Source organism: Amphiura filiformis, chromosome 7 (genome assembly GCF_039555335.1).
Source record: "Amphiura filiformis chromosome 7, Afil_fr2py, whole genome shotgun sequence".
In the NCBI taxonomy this organism is placed as follows: domain Eukaryota; kingdom Metazoa; phylum Echinodermata; class Ophiuroidea; order Amphilepidida; family Amphiuridae; genus Amphiura; species Amphiura filiformis.
In genome coordinates, this window is record NC_092634.1 from 13,864,185 (window position 1) to 13,880,042 (window position 15,858).

Below are 15,858 nucleotides of genomic sequence, written 5' to 3' on the forward strand. Positions count from 1 at the left end.
ACATTGCTGCAAAATAAAAGATTAGCCTTCAAATGGATCAATGTTTATAACTACATGTATAATACCCTAGAAGTGGTTTGTTTGTGGTGCATAATGTGTTGCCAATCCCTTTCTAAAGGTTGTATACCCTGGACACCTCACTTTGTGATGTTCAGGAGAGCTTTCAGTTCTCTCATGGGTGGAGACCAGCAACACAAAGCTATCCTTTTCTTTGTTTTGAACTTCAGCTTTGACTTGCACAGACTTAACAAAACTTGTACAATGTACATGCCAGCTTTTGTTGTGATCCCGAATCATAACATCCAATATAATTTTTCACCGATGTGGTGACATCAACACATTGAGGTAGCTGTTTCACATGTGCATCTATGTGGCATCTTTAAGCATTTTGAGCGAACAATAGTGATTTGAAGCTGCGACCAATGAAATGAGCACTGATATCAATGCCACATCAGGGTGAAAAATGGTATAGGAGTGGTTTGTTTGGAGATGCGCTATGTAGAAGAAGTCCTGGAAGGCAAAGAATATCCTACTTCTCTTATGTGCAAAAACTGTTGGGGGACTTTGACAACTTACTGACAACCTCAAATCGTAGTACATGGAGAAACTTTGTAGTCGCCGGCTTCGCAGCCGAATGAAATGAATGAATGATGCACTATGTGTTGCCTTTCCCTGTCACCTCAAGGGGGTTTGGCCCTTTGTGAGGTAGTTAGTATATATCTTTCATATGTTCTTGTAACATGCAAGTTATTGCCTGTTTGAATGTAATAGTTTGCTTGATATTTTCTTTTTCAAAGCTTACCTATTCCTCATGTCATCTTGTAATCTCTGTATTACCATGCTAGCTACTGTTGATGTGCTATCAGGCTGTATGCTTATCTCAGTTATGTGAGCCCTGAGTAGGCCTCTCTGTTGTCTGTAGGGTTTTTTCAATTTAAAATAGCCGTACATAGTTTGTTTTAAAAGGTTAAAAACTGCCACAAGACAACTCTAAATTATGCATAATATGTACTGAGATGTTGATGCGTCTAATGCACAAGCCATAGAGGGCAAGTGCAGAAGCTTCAACGTTTCGCATAAATTTGTCTCATTTCTTGAGCAACAAATAATTCCCAGTTTTAACCAATTTAAAACATGACAAACAATAGCACCAATTTGTGTATTTTCTTGCAAAAATGGCACTAAAAAGTGGAAATACAAGAGCAATGTAAATGCATCCAAGGAAAATTAATATTCTATGTAATTCGAAAGTTTGAAGCAAGTAAGTTTTTCATGCGCAGCACTATGCAGAGTGCCATTTCCATCTCGCTAGTCTACATTGAGAACCATATACATGTAGCACAGAAAACTTAACCTTAATAATGGATGGAAAGTGAAATAATAGACACATTCAATATCCTAATTTTTCTAACCTCTCTGTAAATGGCTATTTAATCCTAGCTAGAAGTGCATAATAATCAAAAGCAAAAATATAAGAACTAGTTCACATCTTAAGTCCCCATCAAACTCAGCATGGTACATGATTTGTTACCATAGCGTGCCATACTATAATCAAATTAAGTATTTCTTGGCCAAACTGGAACACTGTGAACGCTAGTGGCTCCGCGATAAACACACACGCACATAGCGCGGTACAGAAGAAAGTATACACACGCCTTACACTGCGTAAATGCTTAAGGGCTCATATTGAAATACCCTACCACGTTTTCACACAGAAAGAAGGCAGGATTCCCCTCGCTAAGCGCGCGCCTCAGGAAAGCTCGTCATAAAACGGATGGATTATATGCATCAGTGATACACCCTGCCCAGGATTTTCACAAAAGAAGGCTAGCACAGGAAAGCTGCAGGATGGCGCACACCTTCCTGTGTAAGGGAATTTCAATATGAGCCCTAAGTACACTACATGGACGCAACATGCATCTTTCAGTTTGACCAAGAAATACTTAATTTGATTATGGTTATGCTATGCTAAACACAAATACAGGCCGCAGAGATTTTGACTTAAAGGGACGTCAGACATCAACTTTTTCTTTAATTTCCGATTTTCATAATAATAATAAGCTTACCTATTCATCATATCGTCTTGTAATTGTTGTATAATCATTCTTGCTGCTGTAGATGAGCTGTCTGCCTGTAAGCTTATCTGAGCTATGTGGGTTCCAAGTAGACCCTCATGTTGGTCCGAGATGCTTTTGATTTCAATCAGAATAGCTGGCAATGCAGTCTGATCTACCATAGGAAGCTGGTCTACCATGTATGCCATGCAGGCTCGCCCAGTCTCCTGTTGTAAATAGAGTACATCATGAAATGAGCATCGATGGAATCACATGTCTGGATTGAACATAATGTAAGGACGGGGAAAATACGTGATGCGCAAAAAACACCAACAAATTTTTGGTATAATTGCGCACTTCAGGTCCGACCATGAATTTTAAGATTTTCCCAAAATTATCATTTTTTCAAGTACTCATTTTCCAAAAACCAAAAGTTTTCACTAAAATCAAAGAATCCATAATGATCTGCAACACATTTTGGTAAAAATTTTAAAAAAAAGTGCAAATTGCGCCAAACACACATTTTCAAAAACAGGGCCGAGCATTTTACTCTCAAAAATCACGCATTTTCCCTATGCTTAGCATAATGTGATGTGATGAAGCCAAGTGAGTGGTATGTAACTAATATTGATTTTGAGATAAAGCTGATGCTTTACAACTTCGAAAGCCTTCCTTCATACTAAAATGCATTACAGGTGCATTACATTATTGTGGAATTAGCTTAAAAAAGTTGACCCACATTGAATAGATTTTGATGTATGAACTCAAATTAGTATTACTCTGCTATGAAATATGTAGAGTCTATTTACATTTAGTTTTTTTTTTTTTTTTATGATGATGATGATGATATCTTAAATTTTTAAATAGATGCTAAAAAGTTTCCGAATTAAAGCAATGAGTGATTTGCATAAAGAATAGATCCCTGTTTAAGGCTACACGAGCTATTGTTGGTCGAAGCAGCCGGAAAAAAATTGATTTTAATTATCAAAATCAATATATTATTGACAAATAACACTTTGATGTTTTGCAAACGTTCATTATACAAATCATATACTTTAAAAACTTGCTTAATTTATTGTTGGGAATAATTTATGTACGTTTTACAAAAGTTTTGTTGTTTCAGTCCTCTTTACAACATAACTCAAGAACCACAGGACCTACAAGGGTATACCTGTGATATTTGAATTCTTCTACACAGTCGCTACGAAATGATCAATGCAAGTTTTGCCAAAGCTCACTACCATTCGCAAGATGCTGTGAAATACCAAATCGCAACAGTTTAAAATAGTTGCTAACCTTAAATGTTAGTTTTCACTGATCACATTGACCCCTTTTGATTTTGAGCAAAACAAATGACGTAAAACAAAGAATATTGCTATTTCATTCCAGCGCCTACAATGCGTGTATTAGCTTGCCGATTGTATTACATCATGTATTATTGCATGGAGCATCACACAGCTGGGACGTATATATAAGATGTGCGACGAATAGCGATATGCACACAATTTATACCTCAATGATTCAATGATACATATGTACACATGAGCTGACATTCACAAGATGTACTAGCAAGTTCTCGATTGGTGAACTCTGAATAAAACCAGAGATCTTCGGATTTAATATAAAAACTTAAATTTTACTGTAATTAAAGGATTTCAGGCTTAGTCTTTCACATGGTATTTTAGTACACCACTTGGCATTACAATCAATGCAAAAGGTAGAAATTCAAGGAAAAATTGAGGGCATCACTGTGGAGTAAATCACACATTATATGGCTTTAATTGGGGCTGCAATAGTTTGAGAATTTACAGAAACTAATATGTAAAACGGTGTGTAAAACATATAAATGCCATAAACACAAGTTGTTACTCTTTCTTACCTGGTTTAATCTCCCCACAGCACCAAATATTTTGACCGCCATGCTGAGTAGTGCAGGTTGCCGGTCTATTATAGCTGTTAAATCCCCTAGAAACCTTGTGAAGGGAGCGGCATCTACGGCAGCGATTTCTGTCAGCGCTGTTAGTACTGTTTGCGAGGTATTTGAGTTGGTCAAATTGCAGATCAGCAAAGGGATGTGTTCAATTAATAACTGGAATAAATGAAAGAATAAGAACAATAATTGACATAAACTCACAGAATTAAAGACAGAGAATCGGGACTTGACCGCCATCTTGATACAGGCATGGAGCAAAAATTGGGGTATTCGGTTTACCTCGGAATGCACGAGAGGCATTCGTTGTCATGCAAGTGCGACAGGGATGAAGGGCGCATTTGAGAGACGCACTTGATGCAACCTGCACGCGAGTACCAAGACGCTTCAGATGAGACGCAGAATTTTTTTCGTTTTGTCTCCGCAAACCGTCGGCAAGGACCCAAATACCCCCAATTTTCTCCCCATAGCTGATGGCGCGATTGTACGTGGCGGTATAGGGAGTCCCGGTTCTGATATGACCAAAAACAACCTAACAATGTCACATTTTGATCAATGTTTGGCAAGTTTGGCCGTTTGGGGAGCTTGTAGCTATATGTAATTGAACAGAGTTTCATCTCTATTAATTGCTTTCTTCCTTTTTGCTAATTTTTTCATATGAAAAAACACCAAATGACAATCTTATTGACTTATCCTTTGTTTCTATTAGCTATTAATACAAATCCTTTTTTTTTTTTGTTACATTTTCACTGGGATCACTGATGGTGCCTGCAAACAACTTATTTTAATTACTGGAATAATTAAAACAATAGAAACATTCATTAAATACGAACCAATGAAAGCTACGGGCATGCACTGTAGACAAAATATAATTATGATTGTTTTACATAGCAAAGTACATGACTGCAGTCATATTTTGGAACTGGCTGAATCCCAAACTAGGTAATCAAATTGCTTACAACAAACATTTCATGTGCTCAAAGCAAACATTACATATGCTCAAAATGGAACCTTTTAATTACTATAATACATAGTTTGTAACTTGAACATTATGGGATAAAGTAAATTGTGTGCATTTCATCTACTCCTGGTTTTGGTTTCAAATGGTCGTCAACTATGTCTACATATATTCTAGCATTTACAGTTTCTTTCGAGGAAACACAAAATGACGTGATTTAAAATATGCATAATTCATTTCACGCTCTTCAACTGATTTGCAAGCTGTGTTGCCAAGAAGATTGTCTTCCCTTTCACTGATTCCCAATAAGTTACCCTAATTATGCACTGTTGAGGCCCAATGATAAACAAAATAGCCCAATTGTTGCCAAGTCAGCGAAGAATTCGACAGGCAGGTTCCATTTCAAGTACTGTAAAAGTGGACATTTTTCTGTGAATAATTTTTTAAGCCTTGCCAATAATTTTGAAATGTTTCACTAGTTTTTAAATTTGTGATTCCCATGATCATACAAACATAATGAATATATTTCGATTGCTAAGTTTCAGAAGGGGGTAAGTGCAATAGCTAAAATTTGGTTCACCTCAAGTTTGGTAGTGATGTGTGTGCGTATTTCGTTGGCCTAAGCAGTGAATCGTGCGCGTCAAGTTAATCACGCAAAATGTACACTCACACGCACAAGAGCGATTTGTCGGCACCCTTGCGGCGCAATCGCGAAAAAAGCATTGACGTCACTACCGAACTTGAAGTGAACCAAATTATACCATGTGTAGCTGCCATGTGTAGATGAGTACAATATACTGTGCTTAAATTGCCAAATGTTCATAGGGCAGCTATTGCACTTACGCACTTCTGGCACTGCATATATATTTGTGTGGTGCTATTTTCAAGATAGTTTGCGAAAATAAAAGTAGCATGAAAATTTCTACTTTTACAGCAGCCCAATTAGGCAGGCTTTTTAATGCCAGGTATAATATTGGCATCAATAATTGCCATTATTATTCTCCTGAGATTGTTTAGCTAAGTACTCATGTATGTCCTGCAATGATAGAACACACCCTCTATGGAAATATAAGGATGTACTGCATGACTGGATACCAAGGAGTAATGAACTAAAACAATCTAAAAATGATAATCTTCATAATCAAACTAAAACAATGTTAAAAACTCTCCCAATACTGACATTTCAATGATTTGCATATCCCTAAGGAAGGTTAGCATTGATAAGAACCAAAATGTTTGAACTAAAGGATGCTCCTTTGGATTTCAAGAGTACGGGGGATTATACGCTTATTAAAATATGGATGTAGGTTATGGCCCTCAGGGAAAATTTCCCCCTTAGCCTTTTAATGGAAAGCGATTTTTAGGCTTTTGGATGGAATTTTTTATTGCTATAATATAAATAAATATTTCATTCATATTGATACTAAATGCTTTTAAAATGTTCCTTGCTTCCCTATGATCTACATGTATAAATTAGATGTCCTCAACACATGATTGGAGTTTATTTACTAGGATGTATAAATAAAATAATCTCAGCCATCACTGGCGATATTGAATGGCCACAATCTGTAGGGCTATTGCTGATTGATTTTTAAGTTCAACTATTTTGACAAGTTGAACTTTCATCCATCCCTACGCTAACCCTAACATTTCCCTCACCCTAACCTCAGTTTAATCCTAACCCTAACCTTAAAGTAAGTAATTGCTGTCAATTGCTTAGCATTCATTATATGTAACTCATATCTACAGCAGCGGATCATACTTCTTGCTTAGATCATAAACTTTTCTATCTCTGTTCATTTGACTCACCTTAGGACTATGTTTGGCAAGTTGGCTAGGGAGTTTATGTGGTTGTCTTGATATTACACATGACTCCAATCTGCAGCACTAGATTGTATTCATTGCTCAGTTCATAAGCTTCTTCTTCTCTGTTGTTTTAACTCTTCTTAGGACTATGTTTGGCAATTGGCCAGTGAGTTGTAGTAGGCGGCTGTCTTGGCATCATATTTGACTCTAATCTGCAGCACTAGATTGTACTCATTGCTCAGATCATATGCTTCTTCATCTCTGTTCATTTGACTCACCTTAGGACTATGTTTGGCTAGTGAGTTGTATTAAGTAGGTGCTTGCCTTGGTATAACATATATGACTCCAAGCAGTAGATTGTAATCCTTCAATCAGATCATACACTTCTTCATCTCTATTCATTTGGCTTACCTTGGGACTATGTTTGGCAACTTGGCTAGTGAGTTGTAGTAATATATTGTATTTGACTCCAATCTGCAGCAGCAAATTGTATCAATAATCAGATCATACACTTCTTCATCTCTATTCATTTGACTTACCTTGGGACTATGTTTGGCAACTTGGCTAGTGAGTTGTATTAAGTAGGTTTGGTCTGTTTCATCACATAGTGGTAATATAGCCAGTAGATGTGACACATAGGCATTTATCTCTTCTGGTTTCTCAGAGTATATCTGTGGCAGGATTCTTGTCAGAGAGCGGTTACCTAATGCACAACAAACCAAAACAAAAATATTCTAGGGTTAGCAAATAAGATTTTAAAAAACAGCAACACTGACAAAATATCACACCTTTGATTTTTAATCTATGACCCTGTTTACAAAGAGCCTGAAGTCAACTTCGTTTGTGGGTAAACATGGTCATCATGTCTTGAAGTTGATTGGGGGGATCAACAAATTTTGGTCAAAATTGCTGCAAAAAATGGAACTGTTCATAATTTTGGGTTTTTACTGGGAGGAAACTGGGGGGGCAAGAGTTCTGACTGTGGGGGCATAATCATTTCCCCCATGATCCCCCACTGTCCACATCAGTGGCACAGATTTCTTTTTGACATTGGAGGGATGGGGTTGGAAAAAATTTCTTGGAAGTATTGTGAATGTAGCATCTTTGGGTGACCAAATAAGTTTATGGTACCAATGCACGAAAAATGTTGCCATATTGAAGCTAAATGATGAAATATGGTGCAAAAGGGGAATAAATTTGTGCTAAGCGTGCACAAATTGGCACTTTTGGGGCTAAAATGGCCATATTATGAGGTTAATTTGGTCAGAAACCCGCATACAGGCGTCAACATTGGGGGATGATTGAATGGACCATCCCCCCTGGCAAAATCCCCCCGATCTACGCCTATGGTCCTCATCTTTCCACGTTAGTACGGTAGGCCTTACCTTTGCCTTACCTTTGGACCACTTTCTGTGACATGCATTATTCATTTTCAAAAACAAAACACTTCTCCAATGAAAATCATATCAGTGCCTTCCTGTCTCCAACAGGCTCAGTCTATACATAGACATGACAGAGTTGCCTGCATGTGTCGCTGACAACAATGTCCGATGCATAAAGAGCTCCCAAAGTTGGTATGTTTTAAACCATAAAAACAAATTCGAATTCTCAAATATGTGGCATGTGTTAATACAAATGGGCTTCATGTTGATGCCCCTCCTTGGTATTATGTGTGAGGGGGTCACAAGCCTTATGAGCATGCATATGAACAAAAAATTAGGATACAAACATTTTTAAAGGCCATGCAGGTTAAGTACAGAAAAATATAAAACTAAAAGCAATTGCTACAATAGTTTTGTATTCTGCCAACGAAATAAGGCTTAGGAAAATAATTCTAGGTGAAATGTGAATATATAGCCTACCAGAAAAAACAAATTTCTGACTCCCAGGGGGAAATTAGTTTAGTCAGTCCCCCCAAAATCTACTGCAGGGGTGTTTTTTTTAATGTATGTTCAAACCTCAACATACATGTCCCAGGGGGGTACTTAGTACAAATGACCATACGGGGACGTGCCGCTAATATGGGTGGCATTTTCGGCCTTTTGGTATATCAATGACCCCTTTTTCTAAGCCAATTTCGGTATATGAATGGGTCCTTTTTTCAAAAATTTTTCAATTTTTTCGAAAAATAGCCCAATTTTGCATTAATCTAGCCAAAATTTCGATATTTTCCAAAAAATTGACTTTTGGTATATCAATGGGTCCAAATTTCTTGAAAAATTAGTATATTTATGGGTCCACTTTCAAATTCTCAGCGGCACGTCCCTACCAAAATCAAATTTGAGTCCCCCCCCCCCTGGATACATGTACACTAGAGATCCCCACTTGGGTAATAACCTTCATCCTGGTCTAGTCCCCTGAAAATGTGCATTTTATTCCGTATTCATTGCATGGTAAAGATTTAGGGGAGTAGATCTGGATTCAGGTTGCTGCCTGTCTTATTTAAATGCAAAATATTTGTTCATGAGTTCATGACTACACGTAGCTACATAGCCCAAATTGGGAGCATAAATAATGCATATAGTTCTGGCAACACAGAGACAGACACCCATTTGATTCCATTAGCCATATCTACAAGTATTCCCAGATTACTGACTGCTACTAACACTGTTCTTGGGGACTCCAACACTACACCTAATGACCATGTTAGTGTCAGCTTACCAATTTGGCTATCCTAGGCTTACACAGCCTCATCTCTCATGTCACAATTCAGCGACCTACATTTATTAACATAACCTTTACTTTCATAGGGTTCAGTACTAACACCTATAATACACCAGGTCAATTTGTGAATTCATACACTTTCATTGATGTCATTGAACCGTGTACTCGCAGATAGGGTTGATATAGATTGTAATAATGCATACACAGGTTCACCTAGTTGATCATATGTATTAAAGGAGGCAAGTCAGATCAAATGATCTGTTTAAATTTGTGCAAACAGGAACTGATCCAGTCGCTGGATTGATTTGAAACCCAATACAGAGAGCTAGAGCCAAGTAAGAAGGCCCACTTATTTATCCAAGTAAACAACATCATTCAAAGCAAATTTATAGGGTCATATAATAAATTTGCTGTTGAATTCAAAACGTGGTGTATTTCCAATATCAAATGTGTCAATACTGAAATGGTTCATTTTATAATATTTTTATAATATATTGTTGAAGTTTGTACATGATAAATTTCACATTACATTTATTTGTGCACCTTACACGCTCAAAGAAGTTGCAGCAAAAATAAAATAAAACCTGCTAATATATACCTTTTGTGCATAGGTCTGTGTAATAAAAGTCAAAATCATGATATTAATAACTGACAAAATAGCAAAGCACAAAAAATTACATTTTTTAAGTAAAAATTACTAGTTTTACAGTTAGCCTTTCTCTCTCATCCAACATCTAGATGATACCGTATAAGTTTTTCCCCAATCAAACGCAATCCTGCTTGCATAAGGAAGTAAACACAACAACAAATCCCAACTGCCTTTCTTCAAGTAGCCAGTCTGTTTATGTACCAATCATGGAGACTACAGACATATAAATAAATATTTTTTCTGCTCTGTAATGTTGTTCACATAAGCATGAAATGAATACTGTGAATATCAACACACATGTATAGATATCAGCATCCGTTATAGAACAAGTATACTTTGAGGGAAAGAAGCTGATTTTGAGGCATGAAATTTTATCCAACCATTCATGCTTCAATATTGGATCTCATGAATGATCATATGGTTGATTGTACAATGATAATGAACACAATTAAACAGTTTTATTTCCTAAACAAACAAATACATAAACCCTATGATCTGAAAATAAATAAACACCACACCAAACAAAAGAAGCATTTGAACCTAAGTAATACGGGCAACATGTAAATGTTTTATTCATATACACAGCACATATTTTCAAGTGTCAATTTCAGCAAGCAGATGGATGTAAAGGAGGAGGAGGAGCAGCAGCAGGAGGAGGAAGAGGAAGAGGAGGAGGAGGAGGAAAAGGAGGAAGATGAAGAGGAAGAGGAGGAGGAGGAGGCAGATGAAGAGGAGGAGGCGGTGGAGGAGGAGGAGGAGGAGGAGGAGGAGGAGGAGGAGAAGGAGGAGGAGGAGGATATGATCAAGAGGATAGATCAAGGGGTAGTAGACGTAGATGGGAGTATTTAGAGATTTTGAAGTGAAATGCTAGTAGTCCTGGCCTCAAACACCAGAAACACCAAATAACAGACAAAGTGTTAAAAACATCTGTTATTTTATTATTTTGTAAATTAAATCTAATACTGGAACTAAAATTTGCAACTCATTTTGCTACATTGCGTCCGAAAACATCGGACTTTGTCAGGCATCTGATTAATGATGTTGTGACGTCAGATGCCTGACGAAGTCCGATGTTTTCGGACGCAAAGTAGCAAAGTGAGTTGCAAACTTTAGTTCCAGTATTAGATTTAATTTACAAAATAATGTTTTGAACTACTGGATGAATAATCTAGACCAAGATATCTTTTATTTTAATTGAAAATCAAAGACATTTTTTAATCAGAACTTAAATTGCTACCAACTTAGTCACAGGTGAAAATACTAAAATGCATCACCACATTAATTCCTGATATTTCTTTAACATCATATTGAACTCATGAACCATCTTTCCAATAAGAAAAAATACCCCTAAACCATCTAAAACACATTTTATAAACATCACATGTGCACATGCAGTCACAACATTTCAATCTCATATTCACCACACATGAATAAATTGCCAATCTCTAGTACACTCTCCTCACACTACTGCTAACCCTCAGTCATCACATAATTCCTATCATGATGCGGTCTCATATATTAAATCGCATGGATCATAGAGTCATGAAACGATGCACACATGAAGCATGATATTTCATCATAACTTTGACAGATGTTTTTTTTCACAACTAATGTATTCATTTACCAGTTAACAATAGCACAAAAGCGCAAAAAAAAGGGATATTAGATGAGTTTCTCGCTCGGAGGATTCCCGTTCTGTTGCTAAGCGATCTAATCACCTGTCATATTTAAATTTAAAAGCTTTACATCAAAAAGCCGTGAGTTATGTTACGTATTTTGTAAAGGCTATGAAAGAGCAGTCTTTCACATCCTTTGAGAGCTTACTCATCAATTAAGCAATGGGTGCTATGTGATGTTAAGCCGTCGTCATTCTACAGGCTATAGAACTGTAGTATACAAATGGATCTCATGCAAAAACATTCAAACACATTTCAAAACCTGTGACATGATCAAGATGATTTAATCGTAAAACAAAAAAACATTTTTGTAAGGGGTGCCATATGGTAAAACTTCTTTTGAAATTGGTAACACAGTCCTTGAATTATGATTGTTCTTACATTGCTGAAAACAGAGGAAAGAATACATGAGAATTTGATGGCTTCTAATCTTCTGGCAATACAGGATTAGCTTCCGGCTTGCTTCATTCAATTCCTTTTACATCTGTCTGTTGGTCTATTTTCCCTTTTATATTTTGTTGCATGGTTCACTTTATGGGTTAAACATCGCATATACACGCGCAACGTCACGTGTGTGCATTGTTAGGACCTTGTGGAAAATGTTACGCACTGGACGGTTAGCATTACGCTTAATTTGTAAAAGGAAATCTACAAAATATTTTAGTTGTTACTTTTTTTGTTTGCTTAGTATGTAGCGCTTCCCTTTTTTAAGCACTTTTTTTTATATTGGGTTCTGCCTAGTATTTTTTTGTTTTGCTAGATCCTGTCATTCACAAACATTTTGAGATGTTCATTCGTTGTGTCAAAAGCTCTTGACATGTATTCAAATGTTGTAACCAGTTTATGAACTTGTTTATGAAATGCTATTCTGACAGATCAGGACCCAGTTGAGAGCAGCCACATTAGCTCATCTTTCACAGCGCAAAACTATTAACATGATTAGAGAAATGTTTAACAAACCAACAACAATAACCAGGTCCTATATGTGCAGTTTTTATTCATTCCTACTTTAGCATTATCTCAGAAATGAGGAGTCATAATCACCTCATAGACAATTAATGCACCTTCAAAGTCTGGATTGTAGGATGGAGGTAATTTCTTTTGGTGCTCATTATATCTCTATAGGCTAGACATTCAGCGTCACTGACCTGGTAAATGCAAGCACTGCAAGTTGGACAGTCAGTGAGCAACACATTCTGATGTGCTTTAACCAGGAACAATTTTATAAACATAATACACATTGTTATACTCAAATCAGGCATGGTTTCATTGTTCCACAGTATAGAACTTTAGTTTAACTGTATAATTTTGCATGTAACTTTGAACTTTCAAGGTTAAAAGGAGAAATGGATTTTGCCTTAGCAAAATTAGTCGTAAGTTTTGAGGTATTGGCCACAGTAATTGAGTTCAGACTTTGCCCTACTTTGCCCACAGGCCGAAATAATTGTTGCCTCATTGGGTATACCATTCTCTTCTTCTGTCTATCACATATTTAGCAATAGCGTTGTGGTAACACAATTTGTTGGACCATAGGTGTAGCAAACCCACATTCAAGTTAAACCCAATAAAACTTTTTAGATGCACTAAGCCATTTGACAGATGTGTCCAATTGTTTGGAAAAAGTACCAGTATGGCATGCTATTGGCCCAGCACTTCCAAGAATTGTAGCACTAGGAGAGCAAAGAAGGAGGAGGAAAGGTAAGCTTTTTCCTACCAGGGGCCCATCAGTGGCTCAAAACCAGGGTGGAAAAACAACATTTCTCTTCATTTTCTTTATTTTTTCCTGTCTTCTTTCCTTTCCTTTTGCCAAAAGGTAAACCAAGTAACTAGTTCTCAAGCTATTCAGGGTTGACAGGATTGATGTAGATCTACATGGACAGCAAGTTAATAAACCTGCTAAGCCCAATGTAAACCTGTCCTCACCTTCCCATATGCGCACTGTACTGACCACTGTCACTTTCCATTGACCAGTGATATATTTGGACGATGCTGACATCACGTTTCACAACACATTTCCATAAGCACTGACAGTTTAAACAAACAAATTGCAAACACCCTACATAATGAACTCCACTGCCAATTAATCAAGATTCACAGTATCCAGGTTTGGCCTATACAACAAAGATGATGTATATTCAATAAGTAGAGCCTCATCAGATGAAGGATGAAAAATGCACCCTCCATTTTAAAAGCTGCCATGTGTTTTTACAACAACTCTATCCTGTATCCAGTGTAAAGGTGTATTGGGTGTGTGGGAGGTATACATTTATGTGTATACAAGTGCATGACAAATATGGCTATGGGATAGGGCTCATATTGAAATTCCCTTACACAGGAAGGTGTGCGCCATCCTGCAGCTTTCCTGTGCTAGCCTTCTTTGTTAAAATCCTGGGCAGGGTGTATCACTGATGCATATAATCCATCCGTTTATGACCGAGCTTTAATGAGGCGCTTAGCTTAGGGGAATCCTGCCTTCTTTCTGTGTGAAAACGTAGTAGGGTATTTCAATATGAGCCCATACATTTGTACATGTTTGAGCTTGTGTGTGGCTATGTTATGCACATCCCATTCAAATGCTATCTACTGAAGATAGCAGTAAAAAGGTGTTTTAGACAGATGTATGTATATCCTCTATAAAAGATAATACTAGCAATACTGCTATATGCAGAAGAAACTGTAAAATAATAACACCTACAGGCAGTAACAAAACAATGGAAATGCTATCTACTGAAGATAGCAGTAAAATCAAGGTGCTTTTGACAGAATGATGTATGCAAATATGGCAATCCTCTATAGAAGATAACATTACAGAAGTGCTACCTGCTATATGCAGAAGAAACTGTAAAATAATAACACCTACAGACAGTAACAAATGCTATCTACTGAAGATAGCATAAAATAAGATGCTTTTGACAGAATGATGTGTGCCAATATGCGGCAATGTTCTATAGAAGATAACACAGCAGTAAACTGTAAAATAATAACACTTACATGCACAGACAGTAACACAATGAAATTGCTATCTACTGAAGATAGCAGTAGTAGACACACAGCAGTACAATAAAGGTGATAACTGCAAAATATGATAACATAATATTGCTTTGAAGTCTGTAGTGATGGTAGCAGAAGAGTATATAAAAGCATCTACAAATAATTGAAGATAATGAAGATATCAGCATGGTATTACTGTGTCTGCAGACAAAAACAGAGAGAGAAAAACAATACACTACAGTAGATTGCTATACAGGAGAAAATATAGAGTACCGGTATATGAAAAGTATCTGTCTATATAGTAAACAACTAATTATGCTATCTACTGAAGATAGCCTGAAGATAGCCTTTGTTGTTCTATTTTCTGGTGAAAGTACACTTTCATTTCCATTTTAAGCACAAACGATAAAAGCGAAATAAAAGGGTAAAAGTATACTTTCTAGAGTTGATGGGATTTGAAAATAACAAGTGTCACAATTCAAGAAATTGTACCCTAGATATTATATTAGATTAAACCAGATGCTGCAAGGGCAGCTTCATATCTGACTAGAACTAACACACAGCATAAAGACTGTGTTAAGCACTATAAATCCTGTACAGCAAAGCTTTTAGCTGATATTGGAAGTCATTAGTATTGCAGCTCACGAACTGTTAACCATTTGCCTTCTGGCAATGTCAAGATGAGTGCTATTAACCATTTACCTGCTAGACATGTCAAGAGGTGTGCTTGACCTCCTAGATGTAAGTAGATTATTGAGGGATTCTATATCCAATCCATGTAAACAATGTGAATGTTAAGATCTGCTGATGAGATTGGCATGATATCATGCGATGTACACAGCGTCAAACACTTGCATGTACATGAACAAACACAAAATTACACACCCCTGTGTATGTTCACTGCCAACCGCGGACATTGTGTATTGCAATCCAGCTGCGGTCGAATGTGTATGGTGTTTTCATCGCCTAACCATGGACTAAAATGGCAGATTTTTTTTCGTGTATGATACGAATAAAGAATTTTATCCATCAACTGCTGACCGTAATTTCTACATGTATGGTCCGCAGTTTTGAGAAAGTATCACTCAAATGCATTTAACATGCATTTGCGTTCTATTGTAGCAATTTGA

At 36.9% G+C, this 15,858-nt stretch overlaps 1 protein-coding gene across 1 annotated transcript in view; it reads right to left on the reverse strand.

Annotated features, from left to right (window-relative positions):
- Positions 1–15,858, reverse strand: part of LOC140156769 (ventricular zone-expressed PH domain-containing protein homolog 1-like) — a 55,247-nt gene that overhangs the window by 11,714 nt on the left and 27,675 nt on the right. Inside the window, 4 exon segments of the mRNA XM_072179730.1 lie at positions 803–916; positions 2,067–2,281; positions 3,934–4,143; positions 7,288–7,451. Coding sequence (XP_072035831.1) covers positions 803–916; positions 2,067–2,281; positions 3,934–4,143; positions 7,288–7,451 — 703 coding nt within the window.